Below are 19,885 nucleotides of genomic sequence, written 5' to 3'. Positions count from 1 at the left end.
ATTTATAAAAAGAAATTAACAAAATTGTGTTTAAGGATTATGCTAATTAGTTAATTACACAAATTTTAAAATAACTTTATTATATTTAATTTCTTAACATGTCCTAAAGTCACTGGTCAGAATTTTTCAAACAAATAACTTAAAGAACTGATCATGCATCTATTTCTCCAAAACTAAAACAAAAAAATTAAGAAAGCTCCAACCAATTGAAGGAAAAAACAAATGGAAAGGAACAGCAAAAAATTTTGTCAGTTTTTCACAATTGCTAAGGACACATGGAGGGCCAAAAGCAGGCCAAAAAAGGAATAATAAAAGCCAAAATAGAAAGCACATGTACCTCTCTTTATTCCATTCATTGTTTTTAAGTATCAACATTATTTCATAGTTGGTCGGATCATTATCTCAGGATAATCATGCATTTAGCTTAAAAATAATTTTGTTTATTCATTCAAGTAATTATGTAACTACATGAATTATGTGAAATATAGGATTATTTAAAATAAAATGTGTAAAAGAATAGACCTTGCCGACACCTACAGCAAATATATATCATTGTCGACTATTTATGTGGATACCAAGTGGCCTATGATGTAAGGTAAAGAGTGGCCAATAAATTAAGAGCTACATTATTTCCCTTTCAAACAACATTAATAATAATACACGTTCCTTGTCTTTTCTGTTTATTACTTGTTTTTTAATATCCAAATTCAGAAATTTAATCCATTCATTCATCCACAACAAGTACTTGTTTATCAAGATTAATTTGGAACTTTCCACTTTTGATATGGAAGCAATTTAGCTACAATACCATAGCTAACTAGCTAGTATCTATTTACATTAGAGAGTGAAATTGAAATGGGTATTTTAAGTACTATTACTGGTTTTTTGGGATTAGGAATTGGAACTTCACTTGGACTAGTCATTGGATACTATTTGTTTATCTACTTCCAATCAACAGATGTCAAGGTAAGTTTTTTCTTCACATGATTCTCTTTTTTTTGTTTTAAAATTCTTTTTCCATGCTGTTGACTTTTTTTTTTTAGCTGTGAATTTATCCTTTTGCTACTGTTTTGTTTTTGTTTTCTTGGAGAAATATCATAATGGAGTAAGAGGGGTACATTAAGATGGATGAAATTAAAATAAGATTACCAAAAAGGATCAGATTTATAAATAAAAAAAAAATTGTGAGTTAAATAATGTTGTACAGAAAGTTTTCTGCTCTCTAACTAACCTTATATGTTGTGTGTTTTTTGGATCACAAGTTTCAATTTTAAGTTTGATATAATGTTTGTTAATATTGTTTCATTTCAAATGAAGGGATCTATATGCAGGACATTTGTTTCTTCTCATTGTTTAACTATAGACTTATGCTAGATAGTAAATATAGTATAAGACTAGTTTACAATACATAAGTGTTAGAGGACTAAAGTTCGAAGAAATTTTTGAAAGGGACCAAAAATGAAAGTTGGTATATTTAGAGGGATCAAAAATATATTTAACCTTTTATTTATTTTCTTAATATGTTCAAAATATGACATGTTTGATATAATTTCAGGATCCGACGATTCGTCCTTTGGTTGAGCTAGATGCAAAAACTCTGCAACAGTTACTTCCAGAGTTACCCTTTTGGATAAAAAATCCAGACTATGATCGTGTATGTTATTATATTTCTTTAAATTTCCATTTAAGCCCTCTGTAGAAGTATATAAGTGATTATCTTTGGAGCCAGAAATGCATTTTAGGCTCTATTGAAAATTAATAAATATTTTGTTTTTTGCAGCTTGACTGGCTTAATAAATTTGTTGAGTCTATGTGGCCTTATTTGAACAAGGTATTATGCACACATTTTATCTTTGAGATTTTGTATTATTAATGCAACTATTTTGAAATATCAATATTCAAAGAGTGCCAACAATTACTTAATGTTATAGGCAATATGCAAGACTGCAAGAACTATAGCAAAGCCAATTATTGCTGAACAAATTCCAAAGTACAAAATTGATTCAGTTGAGTTTGATGAACTTAACTTGGGTTCTCTACCACCAACTTTTCAAGGTATATAATATAGCAATATGAGCAAATACAAGATTAGACTTTAGACTGATAAATACTTAATTATGTTGATCAAAATATATACTATGGTTGCAGGAATGAAAGTGTATAGCACTGATGAAAAGGAATTGATTATGGAACTATCAGTGAAATGGGCTGGTAATCCTAACATTATAATTGCCGTTAAAGCATTTGGATTGCGCGCCACGGTTCAGGTATTTAATAATTAGTACCTTCATTCATGTACCTTTTTAACCACAGAAAATGCAAATATTTTGAAAGATTTTTATATGATTTAAATTAAACGATTGCAAGTTGTTACTAACAATACTAACATTGGCCGTTTTAAAAAAACGATTGCAGGTTGTTGATTTGCAAGTATTCGCTTCTCCACGCATAACGTTGAAGCCTTTGGTTCCAAGTTTTCCATGTTTCGCCAATATTTACGTGTCTCTCATGGAGAAGGTATATATACATAATGTCTACTTAGTGAGGACAAAAACATCTGAATAACTAACGTATAGTGTGTAACATGCAAGCACAATCTCATTTTGATTCGTTGATTGTAGCCACATGTCGATTTTGGACTAAAACTGCTTGGAGCTGATGCAATGGCTATTCCCGGTCTTTACAGGATTGTCCAGGTAACATATAAAAACTATGATATAGTGATCAGTTAAGAGACTAAAATTGTCAAATCGGTCGCTAGCCTTAGCAACTAGTTGTTTTAGCTTCAGCCACATTTTTCAAATCAATCTCTAAATCAGTTGCAAACTGATTCATCAGTCAATTTAGAGACTGATTTGGAAATTCATTCGCTAGAAAACATTTCAATTTAGCGAATTTTCAGTAGTGTAAAGTTTTAGCATTGATATCGTCGCCTCTCACTTTCTTTCAGGAAATTATAAAAGAACAAGTTGCAAAAATGTATTTGTGGCCTAAGGCCTTAGAAGTGCAAATAATGGATCCATCAAAGTATGTATCATTGTTTCTTCCTTAGATTTATCAGTTTATAACATTATTAAGTGTTAATTAGATTGGCTAATTTTACCTGATTAATAATTTGTCAGGGCCATGAAAACGCCGGTTGGAATTCTTCATGTGAAGGTTCTGAGAGCATTGAAGCTTAAAAAGAAAGATATAATGGGAGGAGCAGACCCTTATGTGAAACTTAAACTCAAAGATGATAAACTTGCTTCAAAGAAAACAACTGTGAAATACAAGAACTTGAATCCAGAATGGAATGAAGAATTTAATGTGGTCATTAAAGATCCAGAATCTCAAGCCTTAGTGCTTAATGTTTATGACTGGGAGCAGGTAATTAGTTCCTTCACATGCAAATTTAGAAGTTTTGGGTCAAATTCAAAATTTTACAAAAGTTGAGGGACCACTTTACAATTTAAAAAATTTTAGGGACCAATCTGCAAAAAATTAATTTGTTATTGTTAATTAATTAGATTGGAAGGCATGAGAAGATGGGTATGAATGCAATTCCATTGAAAGAGCTTACACCAAATGAACCAAAAGAACTTACTCTTAAGTTACTTAAGACACTTGAACCTGATAATCCTGAGAATGAGAAGCCGCGTGGAGAACTCGTTGTGGAAGTTATGTACAAACCTTTTACGGAAGATGAGTTACCTAAGAATCCTGCAGAAGACAACAATGGAATAGAAAAGGCTCCTGAAGGAACACCTGCTACTGGTGGTTTGCTTGTGATTATCATCCATGAAGCTGAAGAGGTTGAAGGAAAACACCACACGAATCCGTATGCGCGGCTCATATTTAAAGGAGAGGAAAAGAAAACCAAGGTATTATACTATCAGATTCTTATATCATATTAATCATCTAATTCTTATATCATATTATATCATGATTATGATTTTTGGTATGCACAAAACCTCATATCACTAAAATATTGTTGTAGTAGAATTTGATTTCTCTAAAATAAGAAATTCATTTTAGAGTGTAAAACCAATGATTTGATGGATTAATAAATCAACAACTGATAGTAGGTAGTGATTGGATTGATGGTTGGATTGTCAGTATCATAGTAAGCCACCATGATTTTGACAAAAGTTACACTTTGTAGCTTCAATAAAATTATGATATCTCCGAGATTTTGTCAAACTCGCCACTCATATCCAACATACACTTTACAAGTATAGATTCAAATATCAACTATTGAATATTTCTTCACTTTAGTCTCTACTTACTTTAGAGGAATAAAATATATTTTACCCTCAGTTACTTAAGAAGTTATGTGAAATTTTACTATTATTGTTTATGGCAATTTTACAGCATGTAAGGAAAAATAGAGATCCAAGATGGGGTGAAACGTTTCAATTTACTCTAGATGAACCTCCCACTAAGGAAAGGCTTTATGTTGAAGTCCAAAGTGCCTCCTCAAAGTTAGGCCTATTGCATCCTAAGGTAACACTATAATAAGATCAATTCATATTTGTCTTATGGTTTTTTTTTTTTTAACATTATTATTGATATATACTACGTACCTTGTTATTCAGGAAAATCTTGGATATGTGGAGATAAATTTATCTGATGTTGTTAGCAACAAAAGAATCAATGAGAAATATCATCTTATTGACTCTAAAAATGGAAAGATTCAAATTGAGCTTCAATGGAGAACTCCCTAATGAATGAATATTGGTTTGTAGTAATTTATGGTACCATTGTAAGTTTGTAATGCAAGTTTGGTACATTTTGTTATTATATAGTTAGATTTCATTCAATTGCAAACCACTCGTCAAAAAAGATAAATTCAAATTCTTTTTGTTTGTAAGATAAATTCAAATTCTATCGTTTGTTCTTAACACTCGCAAGAATAATATGCGTTGTTTTTTTTTGTGTGTATACGAGATTATATATTAGCAATGGCAATGTGACTGTGTTGTGTTAGGAAATTGATTATATATGCATTTCATATACATCGTTTGTCTGAAATTTATCTAAAATTTAGTTTCACAAGGCAAAAGAAAAAATAGTTCAAAAGTTATCTTGTTGGGGGGAAAATGAGAAAATATATCATCTAAACTCTATATGGGGTATATTAGCAAATAACAAAACTAATTCAGTTTGATTCTCGATCGATTTTTAATTTTTAAATTCAATAAATTGAATTGAAATACTTAGGGTCCGTTTGGCCTAGTCTATTTTTAGGCAAACCGATCAACAATATAATCAGTTTAGTTTGGTTCTATTTCAATTTTTGGAAAACGCTGAAAACCAAACTAGTAAACCAATAGATTTTATTAAAAACTAAACTTAACTGAATTAATCATTACACCCTTAGTTAGAAGAAGCGCAATTGTGAAACTCAAATATGTACTGCGAAAATATCTTACAAGTTGGTCCCTATATTTTTTTTTAAAAGAAAAAAAAAAAAAAAACCAATCTACTAAATTATTAAGTTGGTCTCTATATTCACTACTAGAAAAAAAAAATGAGACTAGTCCCGTGAATTTAGCTCAGTTGATAGAAACATCGCACTATAAATTAATCTAATTTGACTAAAAAGAAATCTAAAATATACTATTAAGTAATTTAATTTTTCTTTCAAAAATAAAAAAAAATATAGTAATTTAAAATATACTATTAAGAAATTATCAAAATAAAAAAAAATTAAGTAATTTAAAATATAAGTAGTACTATTAAATAAGCCAATCCCTAAAAATGCAAGTGAAAGAAAACGCAGAATTGGGAGTTCAGATCAGCTCCATTTCCCTTATCCTCCAGTCTCCTAGTTTTGCTTCACCGATGCGCGACATGTGGCAAAAACGATTTTAACGGTTCAGATTAAATTAAAATCAATAACAAAAAAAAAGTAACAATTGAGGAGTAGTACCAAAGAAAACGCAGAATTGAGAGTAGAAGAGAGAACCCTAACCAACCAACCGCAGAATTGGTTTCATTTTTTTTTTCTGTTAGGGTTTCGATTTTGAATTCAATCATGTGGAAGACATTATCGCGTTCACACGTGCGTTCATTCGCCACACGTGCATCAAACTCCCACCACAACAACCACCGTGAAAATCACAAGTTCCTCTCACCGAGTTCCTTTGTTGGAAGCTGGCAAGCTCCAAAGGATCCAAAGGAAGCAGAAGCAATGCTTGCTCAGCTTCGTAGAGACTATGCAAAGCAAGTGAAAGAGGTTCGGAAGGAATACATCAGAGAAATGGAAGCTATGGCGTTGGAGAAGCAACGGAAGGATGAGGCTCGGAGGGAATCGCTTCGAGTCGCTAATGAAGAGCGTAAGAAGCTTAAGGCTCAGGCTGCTCAACTTAGAGCTCAAGAACGTAATATTGCTAAACAACAGTTTCAAGAAACTCTTGTAAGTCTTTTTCAATTTATAATTATTGTGGAAATTGAATCTATGTGTGTTGCATGTTGTGAATGAATGTGAGGATTTTTTTTAGATGATGAACAACTTATTACAATTTGGATTACACTTTGTTTGGACAATCAACTTAATTAAGCACTTGTAGTTGTAGCATAATTGTTTATCACATAAGTGCTTACCTATAAGCTATTTATACGACAAAGGGCCTGTTTGGATTGACTTTTTTTTATGTTTTTATGTTAATTCATAAGTTCTCACCTAACAAAAATTGTATCTTTATAAGCTGTGTTTTCATAAACTACATTGACAAACTTATGAATAATATGTAAAAGCTTGTTTATTTTCATAAGCTGTTTTGCATAAGCTCAAAAACAAGTCAATCCAAACGGACTCAAAATATAAAATAAGGGCAAACTATTTTTATATTTGCAATAAGTTCTTTTCAGAAGCTTTCCCAAACAGTTTCACTTGTGTTTATGTAGTAAGTAGATAAATGTGACTTATATTCAATTACATATCACTATATAGATATTTATGAAGATATTATAGGAATGATCTGAGACAGTGACATTATGGTGTAACTTGTGCATAAATATATTTTACACTGTCTGCGTGTATAAATTAATCTCTCATTACAATTTTTGCTTATAAGGGTCAAATAGGGAAACAACTATTTATATAAATTAATCTATCATTACAACTTTGCTTGTAAGGGTCAAATAGGGAAGCAACGATTTACATCTACTTTTTCTTGTTTTGAAGTTGGAACATATCATTGTTTGAAAATGTGATCTTTATGTTTGATTTGTTCATATGCACTTGTTTGTTTTCAATACTTGTTATTAGTAGTTAGTTAGTTTAGGTGTTTTTGGTTTAATTGAGGTTTATCACTACGATGACTGGTAAACCCATCATTCTTATTAACTGGTAAAGATCTTGTACAAGAGCATGGATCTAAGAAAAATAGTGGAGACATATGTCTGAAATTCAACCACGTGTCATTAGGGTTAAACTTAAACCTACCTTATAACTTCGATGACAGTATACATCGCTTTGCATGCTTTGAATTATGTTTGATTTAATTGAGAAGGTAGCTGTTAAATATATAAAAATAAATGGATGTGTGGGTTGTCTAACTTATGTTTGACTTCCTAGCAACACATAACTGAATGTAAATGGTCATAAGCTAGACAGAAGTAAAATAAACCTGAACTAACTTGTGTCTCTTTTTATTTGTTCATATTTGAGATTTGAAATTCAATTTCTTGTTATTTTTTAACTTGGTTTAAACTTTAAATTTCAAAACTGGAAGTCTACTTTGATGTAAGATAATGTTCTGTTAATATCCGTGTCCTCTAACTTATCCCTGAATACATTTATCACATCTTACTCTGTGAAAAGTGAAAACATTTTAAATCTACAATATGTCTCTTTGGTTTAATACTTATAAGAACCTAATTTTATTGTAGTTAAGGTGGATTTCACATTGACAATGTGCAGGATCAGAGAGTCGATGAACTTTAAAGACTAATTGTGCAATTATAAATTAAGTGTCCGTGTGTTGTATTTATACCTTACAGTTGACCAGACTTCATTTTCTAAGCAACATTATTACAGTATTAGTATAAAATTTGAAAGGCAAGCCAATCCATCTTTTGTTATTGAAAGAGAGAAAGAGAGTGAAGCATAACCGTATTGTAACTAACTTCTTCTGTTTATTATTGATTTGTTATCTGATGATTACAATACAGAGATAGTCTTTATATAGACTTTGAACTAGGAGTGTGTTAGTTACTAATCAGTAAGCTAACACACTTGTATTAATGCTTAGTCTAATCTAAACATCAAGTCTAAACTAATCCTTTTACTGTATAGTTACAAGGGTATTTACATTGTACACTTACATTTGTCTCCGTATTTCAACTATCTGTTAATTGATGCATTTGTCATCCATACCGAACATCTATATTCAAATAAGTTATGCAAGTGGAATTGATAGGAATAGGAATAGGACTATGGGAATGGGCCTGTTAACAAAGAAGGGGATGTGCTGGTTTACAAAGATAATGTCGAGCCCAAAGTGTGGCGTGTGTGTGAGGGGAATTAGTTATGATATCACTTCATTTTGTATTCACCCTTGTGGTTAGGCAGTGTGAGAAACTTTCTCTACTGAGGAGCCTTAGCTCTGGTTGTATTTCCAGTTTTTCATTCATCATATATACAATAACTTCCTTTCCATCTTATACTGTGATATCTGCTCTATCAGGAATTGTGGAACTAATTTCTTGTTTAATTTTATGTTTAGGAGAAACTTTGATCTAGTTACTGTGCACAATGTTTGTTTCATGTTTTTTCAATTAAATAGTCATTGTTGGTATAGATTTTGCATATTGATAGTAATATATTTCTTATGTTTGTGAATCAGTTAAAAGAGAGAGCAGAGAAACTTGAAAGTTGGAGGATGCAAACCAAAAAACATGAAGAGAAGAAGGCTGAGAAGAAAGAATTATTGCATAAACGAAGTTCGTTGTGGGTTGATGAAGCCGAACTCGAGAAGGAAATAACAAGTGTTGTAATTGCTACAACATATCTTTGAGCCCCTTGCAGTTTCATATTTCTACTGGTTAGTAGAATCTAGTCATATGTTCAAAGAAGCCCCCGAGAAAATAATTCTTGTATGAAGAGTAAATCATGTGCTTAGTGGTTGGTCTTTTCGAACTTTGAAGGAAGTAGGTAAGCATGAATTGCAAACCATGCTGCAATCTTTTAAATGATTTGGTAGAAACAATCAATGGGAGGATTTCATGCAGATCCCTTATGATTGGAAACATTGTGAAACAGTGCTTTGATTAGCTTTTTTCTGAAACAGTTAACTTGGAAACGCAGGCAATTAATAAACACCTAACCTCTTAAAATCTTAATACTTGAGTTTGCTCCTTGATGATGATAATGATGATTACTTGTTATCTCAAAGAGATGGCATTGAAAATAACAATACGAGTATATGGTTAATTACATTTAGTGTATTGTTTATGAATATAACAAATTAAGTGTTGCAACTTATTGTTCGTCAATTGGACACAATTAACGATTTTGTATGTAATTAAAGTAAACCCATTTTCTAGGTCCTTACATGTGTACATATATCAAATAACCATTTAAATTGTGTTCAAATATTGATGATTTTTACGTGTTAAAAAATATAGTAAATGATAGTATTCATTAACCACATTTTATATTTGGAGTAAATATGACAGTGTCAAGAGTCTACCTTGGAGAAAACGGGAAATAAGTGATATTATGCCCACTTCACTTCTCTACAGAAGATGACACACCACTGCCAATTTTTTTGAGCAACAACACCATATTTAGAAAAAGCTATTTACACAATCCTGCTTTTACTTAAACTTTAGAAGGTAGTATATTAGTAAATATGGGATGTGTAAATATCAATGCTTTTAGATTTGGACATGTGGGAAGATTTGAAAATGAAGTCGCCCATTTGCTTTTCATTGTTTAGGCCCAATCTACTTTGGTTGGAAGAAACTCATTCTATTTTATGTGAGATTTACTTTTGTCATCCTAACCAGTTTTTCGCGCCTCTTATAAAATTACCAAAATATCTATGTTTGCTACTTAGATAGCAGAATTCCTCTATCACTTAAGTAACAATGAGTTAAAATTTCTATTGATTAAAACCTTATGGGGGAGAATTCGAGAGTAAGTAATTAATATTGTCTTGAAAAGTAAATAAGTCATTTATTGAGACAAACTTTTTTTACAAGTGTATGTATATACTCATTGTAGGATTTAGGGACTTAGGTTATTTATTTTACTATATATTTATAAAACGAAAGTTGGACTAAACTCCAAAACCATAAAAGATGTTATGTGGCACAAAAACCCCAAAATTAGGAAAAGTGATCTTCCTATGAAGTTTTGAGAAGTTTTGAGTTAGGTTTGTGTATTTGAAGGCTAGAAAATGTTAGGCAGTATATTTGTTGATATATTTATCTTAAGAGTTCCTCCCTCCGTCCCAAATTATAAGGGAAAAAAACCCATTTTTTTTGTCTCAAATTATAAGAGAAAAAATTATTTTAAAGAATGTTTTTTCCTTATTTTCATAAAATTAAATGCAAATTGCATTTAATTTCTTCTCTCTCTCATTTTCTCAATAAACAACAACCAATAAAAATTGTTTTTACATCTTCCTATGCAACTTATTCCAAGGAAAACCCACAAAAACATACTTCAAATTCTCATCTTTTACTTTTTCTTAATAAGTGTGATTTTTTTTTATTTTCCCTTATAATTTGGGACGGAGGGAGTATCTCTAATATGATAACGGACAACTAAATAACAGTTGAACGAGTTTTCAGTGTTATAAATATCATATGATTGAATCTTTATATAATTACTCCCTCCGTCTCAAAATATAAGTAAAAGTTGGTCAATAAAAATTAATGTATTTGGTCTAAATTTTTAACCAAATACATCAAGTTTCTTTGACTCATTTTTGCCTATATTTTGGGACGGAGAGAGTATTTATATAGAGATTATATTTGTATTCATATTGAAAATAGAAAATCAATCAATATTTACAATATATATTCACGCTTTCATAAATAAAATGTATTTTATTTTATAAATAGACTTACATACTTATGGTGCGTTTGATCTGCTAAAAAATAGAGGATTGGATATGACAACTTTTATCGTACCCTGTTTGATTTGAAACTGGTTATGGGACTGGACAAATTAGGTAGCAAGGGGCAGGACAAAAATAATTTTTTTTGTCCTCACTGAACCACGAGACAACTTCTTGTCCACAGTACAACTGTAAAAAAAATACAAAAATACCAATTTTATTTTCGAATATAAAAATATTATCGTCTTATATGTCCCCGATACAGTTTTGTCATGTAATGTATTATATTATTCTATCTTGTATTGTTATATCCAATCCTTACTGTTTTACGAATCACGTAAAAAAAAATAGACTTACAGATGTTAATCAACATCATACCATTATCAACTAAATTGTAAAAAAAAAAAAAAGTGTACATTCAATAACCATTGTACTTGTTCTTTACCAAATGTATAAGTAGTAATACTAGATAGATACATTTGTTAATGGAGAAAGGGACATTGAAATAGTAGATTAATGGAGAAAGGGATATTGAAATAGTACTAGTAGATATGAAATGAAATTAGATTTTTAATAAAAATAAATAAAGTCACACGCAAGCTCACGTCACATCATTTCCAAACAAGTTATGGCGTCGCACGTGTTAATGCCCAACTTAACTTACAAACCAAAAAATTCACAAAAAAAATAAATCAAATCAAATCATCTTCACCGAATATTATTTGGTATTTTCCAAGATGAAAATGAAAATATTCATGAACAACAACAACTACTAAACACTTTCTTATTCTTCTTCATTTTCAATTTCTTCTTTTAATATTCATTCTTCCAACACAACACAACCAACTCACTCAACCTAATACAATTCCAAAACAGAACATTCTAGAATTTCTCCACAACCTAAGACTGTCGAATTTTTCCTTTTTGCAGCTGAAACATAGCTGCTAGGGTTTCGATTTGTTTCACCGAGGTAAAACTCATCACTTTCTACCTCAATTTTTGTCTCTCTTACTCTTAATTTCATTTTTTTTTTTTGTGATTTGCGTTTCTCGTTACGAATCTCACCTTTTTCATTATGATTTATTGTTTCGTATTAACTTCATTCATTTTTACATTTCAATACAACAATTCAATTTTTAATCTTTTAAGTGTTTTTATTTTCTTCTATAAAAAAACTTCGAATTTAGGGTTTTGCAATTAGGTTTATTTTTCCCCTTTTACATCAGAATTTATATGCTATACTTTGTTGAAATTGAAAATTAATATGGTTCTGAATCTGTTTTTAATCATGATTTATTTGTTAATTAAATTAAGTGAATTACATTTTTGTGTTGGGGATTCTGATTTGGTTGTTGCAGACTTGCACTATGAATTAATATTGATTTGGTAGTTACAGCTTTTTCTTTTTAAGCGTGACTTGATACCTGCTCTTGAAGTGATTGCTAATCTTATCGTTGATAGATTTAGGTTTGGATATTCATTCATGTAGTTAATTATGTTCTATTGTTGTTATTATTATTTGCTCTGATAATTCAATATCGAAACCATGTTCCAATGTCAAACTTGTTACATGGACTGAACTCTAGGGTCTTCCAAACTTGTGCTCATTAACTCCGCACGTGTTGATCCAAATCAGTTTTAAAAAACGACAAATTTTGGGGGGTGGTGCTAGAATTCTACATTCAATTGAAATAAATGTTAAACAAAGATGTTTCCATGTTGACAATTTGACTTTTTATTCGACATTGTTGTGATGGCGCAATTGCTGCAGTTGCTTATGGAGTGATGCAGGGTTCATTAATGCATATATTTGTTAATTAGAACTAAGATTCTGCAATTGTTAAGATTCTGCAATTGTTTTCGTTATCGATTTTGTTAATATAGATATTGAAATGCGTCTCTGCTGTCACTGTAAAAAGCTGATTTTGAGAATTTTTCTTTAGAATTATATAGATTTAAAAGTAACTTCAGACCCACACTTTCTTTCCCAATTATAATAGGGTTGGGAACTGTCCAAACTATAAATTTGCATCATATATCTATTGGATTATCATTATAGTAACAAAAATGACTACATTTTGCTATAATCTTTTATTGATCAAACCATCAAATAGTAGGATCTTGAGAATTCATAGTATTCAGTAACAATAATAGATAGAAAGACTAACCTTCCATTTAATTATCAAATCATCGTTTATATTTATCACATCAGACATATAATTTTCTAACATCTTCAATAAACTTGATTTTCCCCATATAAACTGTGACTAATTTGTGATATGATAGAGTAGCTGATCTTTGTAAATGATTTGCATTAGTAAATCTGTAAGTATTTTGTAGTTGACAAAATTTTTCGGTTAACTATTTTTTCCCCCTACTGCTTTATGACAAAGAAAGCCATTGGTCATGTGGGCTTATCGACTAGATTCCAGGGACAAGGATTTGTTTGATATAGGATGAGAATAATTTGTTAGGTCTGGACAGTGGACACAGGAATGCTCTTCTTTTATCTTGTTTTGTTGCCATTATCCTTCACTGTGAATACTTTTTCTCTCTATCTTGTTCCTGTGATATTGTATGAGACTTTAATTGAGGACCTTTCATAGTTTTCGTTGTGGTTTAGCCTTTGTTATCCACTTCTGTCTTTATTTCTGGTGTCTTAAGACTAGAATATGACTGAAAATTTTGGTGATATAATCTATTAATGATATTTTGCAATACTATTACTGTAATCTGGAACTTTATTTTTTGCTATAAATCTGTGTGAAGTGAATTTCCTTAAATACTTTGCAAACATTAAACTGCTTGTTCAGAATATTGTGTTAATAACAGTCATACTTACTTTGCTATTATATTTTGCAGTGCGGGCTTTTGAAAATTTTCTCTTAAATCCCAAATATTAATGCAGGAAAAAGTTCTGGTGTGCCAAAAGGACAGCCTTGACACATTGAGGAAGCTTATGTGAAACAATATGACTCTTGAAGACTTCTTTACCTTGACTGAGATGAAAGATGGGCTCATAGCCCCTTCTCGGGTGCAGGAATTGGTCTCTGTAATGAAGAAGGAGCAAGACAGCGTTGTGAAGATCACTGGTGATACAATGAGACAGTGGGCTGCTGTTGCAAGCACTATTGCTGCTACAGAGAATAAAGATTGCCTTGACCTTTTTATTCAATTAGATGGACTGTGGTTCATCGATAAATGGTTAACTGATGCTCAAAAATTTGGTGCTGATACAAATGATGGTTTCGTGGAAGAGTCAATTACTGCAATGTTACGAGCAATTGAAAAGCTATATCTAGACAGTGAAAAGCCAATTACATCAGGAATTTGGGCCACTGTAAGTAACCTTCTTGATCATCACAGCTCCAAGGTTCAAGATAGAGCTAGAGGATTATTTGACAAGTGGAAAGGGGTTGAAAACGGAGATGCTGAAACTCATGATATGGATACTGGTCAAAGAAACCATATGAGTGATAAGAATCTTAAGGAGGAAGGCCAGTTGTCTTCAGTGGATGAGGCTAGTAATGACAATGATCATGTGCTGCAACTTGAAGGGGGTGAGAAGTCGATATTGAGAAGCTCGGATACTCAGATACCAGATAAGGTTGCTAATGTAAAGAAAGAGAGTTCTGACAATGCACACCAATCCTCTGTAAGTTTGGATTGTGAAGATAACAAAGAGCGGTCAAACCATCTTGCTACTGTTTTGACTTCTGTTCAAGAAAATGCTCCCGCAAGTGAAGGTGAGTTGACATCGTCTGGGATCTATAACTTACCTGTACCGAAACTTAGAGAACAACCAGATGATTTACAGTTAAATGACCTATCCATGAAGGAGAAGCAAGAATTGAATGATAATGGCCCTGCAGAAAAAATAGGAGCACCAATAAGTCCTAAGCATGAAACTGTTTCTGTTGGTGTTAGTGAAGCAAAAGTTAAGCCTGTGCCTGCACCAATAATGCCTGAATCTTCTTTGGAACATAAAGTTAAAAGCAATGAAGATGGTGTTAGTGATAGAGTAATTGTTTCTTGTAGCATGAGAACGCGTGCCTCTGATAGAATGAATGTGTTGGATGGTTCCAGAACCACGAATTCTAGCAATCCACAACTATCCAAAGCTTCGGTGAAGGAAGAAGGCAAGAGCCAAGTTTCTAATCAAGGTGACGATACCTCAAATGGCTCTGATTCTTTTAAACAAAGAAAAGATCCCACAAGCCCCAACATTATTGACAAGAGTTCTGACATGGAACTTGAGTATGGTATTGTTGATGCTTTGGAAGTCGCCCGACAAGTTGCTCAGGAAGTTGATAGAAAATATGCCAGATCTGTAAAGGAAGACAAGGACCCAGTTTCTGATCAAGATGATGATACCTCAAATAGTTCTGATTCCTACAAACAGAGCAAAGGTTCCAGAAGCCCTAACATTGTTAACAAGAATTCTAACATTGTTAACAAGAATTCTGACATTGAACTTGAGTATGGTATTGTTGATGCTTTACAAGTCGCTCGACAAGTTGCTCAGGAAGTTGAGAGAGAACTCAATAACTCTTCTTCAGAGAAAATCTCAGAAGGTGGAATCAGGCAAGCTGGCAGCCCCGATTCTGTTGGGAAAAATGATGACCTTGCTTGTGCCCTACCTGAGGAGGTGTCATTCAGGCAAAGCAACTCTGCTGAGGCATGTCCTGAGAAGAAGCATATGAGTGTTTCAGATGATATTATGGCTGAGCCAGAATGTATCCCTGACTTGGAGTCCTCGCAATTGACTGAAGCAGCTCAAGATCCAGGAGGTAATTCAGAGAAAAGCCTTTGCACCTTTGATCTTAATGAAGAATATGGTTCTGATGATGTGAATGTTTCTGCAAATACCATATCTACAACACCGATACCTGTTGTCTCTGCTTCAAAACCTGCACAGACTTCAGGATTGCCAACAGCCCCTTTACAGTTTGAAGGAACACTTGGATGGAAAGGGTCGGCTGCCACCAGTGCCTTTCGTCCTGCATCACCTCGTAAAATTTCTGATAATCAAAAGACTGTTTCTGCTGGTGGGAACTCTGATATTTCAAAACAGAGGCAGGATTTTCTTGATTTTGATTTAAATGTGGCTGGGGGTGAAGAAGAATTGGTAAAACAAATTGGTGAATCTTCAAGCCTGCCTTCTGGGCAATCATCAGTGGAACATAGCCCTAAAAGATCAAGGAGGTTTGAATTAGATTTGAACAGTGCTGGTGATGATGGTGATAATACCCAACCTTCATATCAGAGGATGGAGGGGCAGCTCTTCTTTGGAAGAAATGGCTATTCGAGCCCATCACCTGCATCATCTTCGTCGTCAATGCAGCCTTCAGTTCGAAACATTGATTTGAATGATAGACCATACTTTCAAACTGATTTGGTGGACCAAGGGCCTATTAAATCTTCTTCAAGCATCGAAGCATATGGACTTTCCAAATCTGACGCGCCTGCAATATCTATTTTGGGTGCCAAGGTGGAAGTTGGTAGAAGAGAGCATGTTCCTCAAATTTGGTCTTTGCCAAATGGCAAGGCTGTTGAGCCTGCAATGGATCTTACAATGATGCCAGGATCAGGTGGCGTTTCAGGGATGGGCCCTGCGGTGTCCTACAATCATTCAACTTTTTTGGGATATAATGGACTGGCGTCAATGCCCTCTTTGTCTTTTTCGCCAGCCGCTTATGGATCAGGTGGTACAATTCCATATATGGTGGACTCAAGAGGAGCCCCAGTTGTGCCTCAAGTTGGGGGATCTTCATCAACTGTCCTGTCATCGTACGCTCAGCCCCCGTATATTATGAGCATGCCCGGTACGCAACTTGGTTTAAATGGTGTTGGACCTTCCCGTCCCAACTTTGATCTTAACTCTGGCTACTTGATTGATGGCGGGAATAGAGATGCATTGGCTACAAGGCCATTTTTGTTTCCTGGTCAGAGCAGAGCTATGGAGGATAGGACCCTTCAACAATCCTCAAGTTCAGGGGTCGGTGGGAAAAGAAAAGAACCAGATGGTAGCTGCTGGGAAACCTATCCATTTGGCTACAAACATCAGCAACCGCCGTGGAAGTAGATCTGTCTAATATATGTTTTTGTCTCTTCTGATTTGTTCATAGATATAGCCTACCAATTGAAGTTTATATTATTACCTAAAATGGTCCTGGAGAGTAGGTCAATCCATTGAAATCCCTTATTCAGAGAAGAATTACAACCAATAAAAAGGTGGGAGGGTGATGGATGTCATATGATTCATGATATATTTATTGGCAAAGGGGGGTAAATTAGGCTTTATTTCTGTTTTTCTTTTCCTGCAGTTCCATAGAAAGTCAGTACAGGCACATAAAGCTTGTCATATGTAGTTGTAACTTGTCTTCTTTCATGTCAAAGAAATTATAGGCATAGTATCATGTTTATCACCCTCAGTGGTACTTGACTACATGGCCACAGATTTAGTTGATTTTAGTGAGTTTTCATTATCAAAGCAATAACATGTAAAGAGAAAGCTTTTTGTTCAAAACTTTTCAACTTATATAAATTACAACCTAACTTGAGACAAGTTGTTATGGACAAAATTCATGATCTTAATTATGTCTTTGGTTTCATATCCAATGAGATTTACTTTTCCCATCCTACCGGTCACTTGTGCGTCCTACGAGTTTTCCATTTTACTTTTCCGCTACTTAAGTAGCGGACATGTAAAAAATGAGTAATTTTTGAGTTAAAAACATCCTACCAAAATTTTTATAACATCTGCTACTTAAGTAGTGGACGTTATAAAAATTTTGGTAGGGTGTTTTTAACTCAAAAAAATCTCATTTTTACAACGTCCGATACTTAAGCATCGGACAGAATTATGAAAGTCTCACATTTGAAGTACAAAGTCTCACATTTGAAGTACAACTTTGATATATAAAGCAAAAAGTCCCACATTTGAACTTTCATATATAAAATAAAAAGTCTCACATTTGAAGTACTCCCTCCGTCCCAAAATATAAGCAAAAACTGGTCAACTAAAGTGGATGTATTTGGTTAAAAATTTAGTCTAAATACATCCATTTTAGTTGACCATTTTTTGCTTATATTTTGGGACGGAGGGAGTACAACTTTCTTATATAAAGGAAAAAGTCTCACATTTGAAGTACAACTTTCATAAAAAGTCTCACGTTCAACTTTCGTATTTGAAGTACAACTTTCATAATTAAAATATTACAAAAGTTACTAAAATGAGAAATTTTTATAACATCCGCTACTTAAGTAGCGGACGTTATAAAAATCTTGATAGGGTGTGAGATCTCAACTGGTTCAAAAACTAAAGAATTTTAACACGTCCGTCACTTAAATTTCGGACAGTATTCCATGACCTAAGTAGCGGACAGGAGTAGTATGATAATTTCGTAGGACATGCCCAAAATTAGTAGATGGCAAAAGTAAAACTCTTTATGCTCCTCCAAATTGTCTTATATTTAACCAATTGCCGTTGTCATAAGAGAAATATGCTAACATAGCGTTCAGCTGAGTGTCAGTGATTGGTTTATTTGCTCTGTCAACGTGAGCAATACCAGAGGGCTGCCAAGGATCTGTCCAAAAGTGAATTTTTTACCGTCTCCAACATTCCATTGTATCCCAAATAGCATATCTTTCCAAACTGCTAGAATTCCCCTCCAAGTGATTGAGCAATTTTGCTTCGTTTTAACATCAGGGACCGTTCTACTGCCACACTTGTACTTAGACTTCAAAATTTGAACCCTTGCTTCGATTATTTAAGATTGTAGAACCTTACTTAGTTACTATAACAACTTTATAGTCATTTTTATTATGCGGCAAGCAAACGATAATTATCTTCAGCGTGATAATTATCTCGCATGAAATTGAAAAAGTTTGTGGAACTGGAAAGGACCTCATATAATACAAATATTTATGTGAATTGCTTCTCATGAACGTCTTTTAACAAACTACCGCAGAAGCAGACAGAGAAATGGTATCGACCCCATCTGCCCTACATGTGGGAATGAAGATGAGACTATTATCCATATTTTGAGGGATTTCGTCTATGCAATCCAAATGTGGATCAAGCTAGTGACTTCTAATCATATTACTAATTTCTTTTCGTTGACTTGCAGGGAATGGATATTGGATAATATGGAGAGAGCACATAATAGAGAATGGAAGACTATTTTCATGATAACGTGTTGACACTTGTCGATGTGGAAAAATAAGATTATTTTTTAAGAGGATTTTCGGCGTCCCAACAACCCAACTCATGTGATTCTCAAGATGTCTATGGAGATTTATAGATGCGAGCAAACTCATTTGGATGGATGGACTCGTCGAAATGATATTATTTTCATTGGTTGGAAGCAAGCAACCTCAGGAAGGATGGTTCAAGCTTAATTGTGATGACGCTCATAAAAATTCAATTCATCTTTCGGATGTGGCAGACTCCTCCGCAACAACAATGGTATTTGTGTGAGTAGCTTTGCCCGCAAAATTGGCTCTTGTGATGTGCTCCATGTCGAGATGTGAGGCATTTACATTGGAATGGATTTAGCGCGAAGACAGAGAATTACTCATCTTCAAGTGGAAAGTGATTCAAATGTGCTAGTTGACATGGTCACATAAAATTGCAAGGTCAACAGAAGGATTACAACGCTAATCGGGCGCATTCGCGCTCTCAAGAACTTGGATTGGCAAGTCCAGATTAACCATACTTGACGAGAAGGAAGCAGATCTGCCGGTTGGTTAGCGAACTTCAATTTAACCTTTAATTCCTTTGATTTGCATATTTTTTAGACTCCTCCTTGAGGGTTACAAAGTCT

The 19,885-nt window shown here is 33.2% G+C and overlaps 3 protein-coding genes across 4 annotated transcripts; all 3 read left to right on the top strand.

The window, feature by feature from the left end:
- Positions 1-414: 414 nt before the first annotated feature.
- LOC123893727 (synaptotagmin-2-like) lies at positions 415-4,968 on the top strand. The gene is made up of 12 exons (XM_045943555.1): positions 415-966; positions 1,556-1,654; positions 1,781-1,831; positions 1,932-2,055; positions 2,149-2,267; positions 2,416-2,517; positions 2,622-2,696; positions 2,951-3,027; positions 3,123-3,369; positions 3,510-3,863; positions 4,354-4,485; positions 4,578-4,968. The coding sequence occupies exons 1-12, from the start codon at positions 856-858 to the stop codon at positions 4,704-4,706; spliced, it is 1,620 nt and encodes a 539-aa protein (XP_045799511.1). The 5' UTR covers positions 415-855; the 3' UTR covers positions 4,707-4,968.
- A 928-nt stretch (positions 4,969-5,896) lies between these two features.
- On the top strand, positions 5,897-9,330 carry LOC123896963 (UPF0329 protein ECU05_1680/ECU11_0050-like). Its single transcript, XM_045947459.1, has 2 exons — positions 5,897-6,400; positions 8,835-9,330. The coding sequence occupies exons 1-2, from the start codon at positions 6,020-6,022 to the stop codon at positions 9,003-9,005; spliced, it is 552 nt and encodes a 183-aa protein (XP_045803415.1). The 5' UTR covers positions 5,897-6,019; the 3' UTR covers positions 9,006-9,330.
- A 2,372-nt stretch (positions 9,331-11,702) lies between these two features.
- Positions 11,703-17,598, top strand: LOC123896836 (dentin sialophosphoprotein). Of its 2 annotated transcripts, none has more exons than XM_045947277.1 (2): positions 11,703-12,027; positions 13,920-17,598. In XM_045947277.1, exon 2 carries the CDS (start codon positions 14,029-14,031, stop codon positions 17,140-17,142), a length of 3,114 nt encoding a protein of 1,037 aa, XP_045803233.1. In that variant the 5' UTR covers positions 11,703-12,027; positions 13,920-14,028; the 3' UTR covers positions 17,143-17,598. The 2 variants fall into 2 exon arrangements, with proteins under 2 accessions (XP_045803233.1, XP_045803302.1); XM_045947346.1 differs by having other exon boundaries at positions 11,715-12,027; positions 13,966-17,598.
- The last annotated feature ends 2,287 nt before the right edge of the window (positions 17,599-19,885 follow it).

The sequence above is a fragment of the Trifolium pratense genome, linkage group LG1 (assembly GCF_020283565.1).
Source record: "Trifolium pratense cultivar HEN17-A07 linkage group LG1, ARS_RC_1.1, whole genome shotgun sequence".
In the NCBI taxonomy this organism is placed as follows: Eukaryota; Viridiplantae; Streptophyta; class Magnoliopsida; order Fabales; family Fabaceae; genus Trifolium; species Trifolium pratense.
The sequence above is the reverse complement of the archived record's forward strand: the minus strand, read 5'-3'. Positions and strand labels throughout refer to the sequence as shown.

Coding starts and splice junctions, on each gene's coding strand:
- LOC123893727 (XM_045943555.1), top strand. CDS start 856: ATGGGTATTTTAAGTACTATTACTGGTTTTTTGGGATTAGGAATTGGA. Junction 2,056..2,148: donor TCTACCACCAACTTTTCAAG/GTATATAATATA, acceptor CTATGGTTGCAG/GAATGAAAGTGTATAGCACT. Junction 4,486..4,577: donor TAGGCCTATTGCATCCTAAG/GTAACACTATAA, acceptor CTTGTTATTCAG/GAAAATCTTGGATATGTGGA.
- LOC123896963 (XM_045947459.1), top strand. CDS start 6,020: ATGTGGAAGACATTATCGCGTTCACACGTGCGTTCATTCGCCACACGT. Junction 6,401..8,834: donor AACAGTTTCAAGAAACTCTT/GTAAGTCTTTTT, acceptor TTTGTGAATCAG/TTAAAAGAGAGAGCAGAGAA.
- LOC123896836 (XM_045947277.1), top strand. CDS start 14,029: ATGACTCTTGAAGACTTCTTTACCTTGACTGAGATGAAAGATGGGCTC.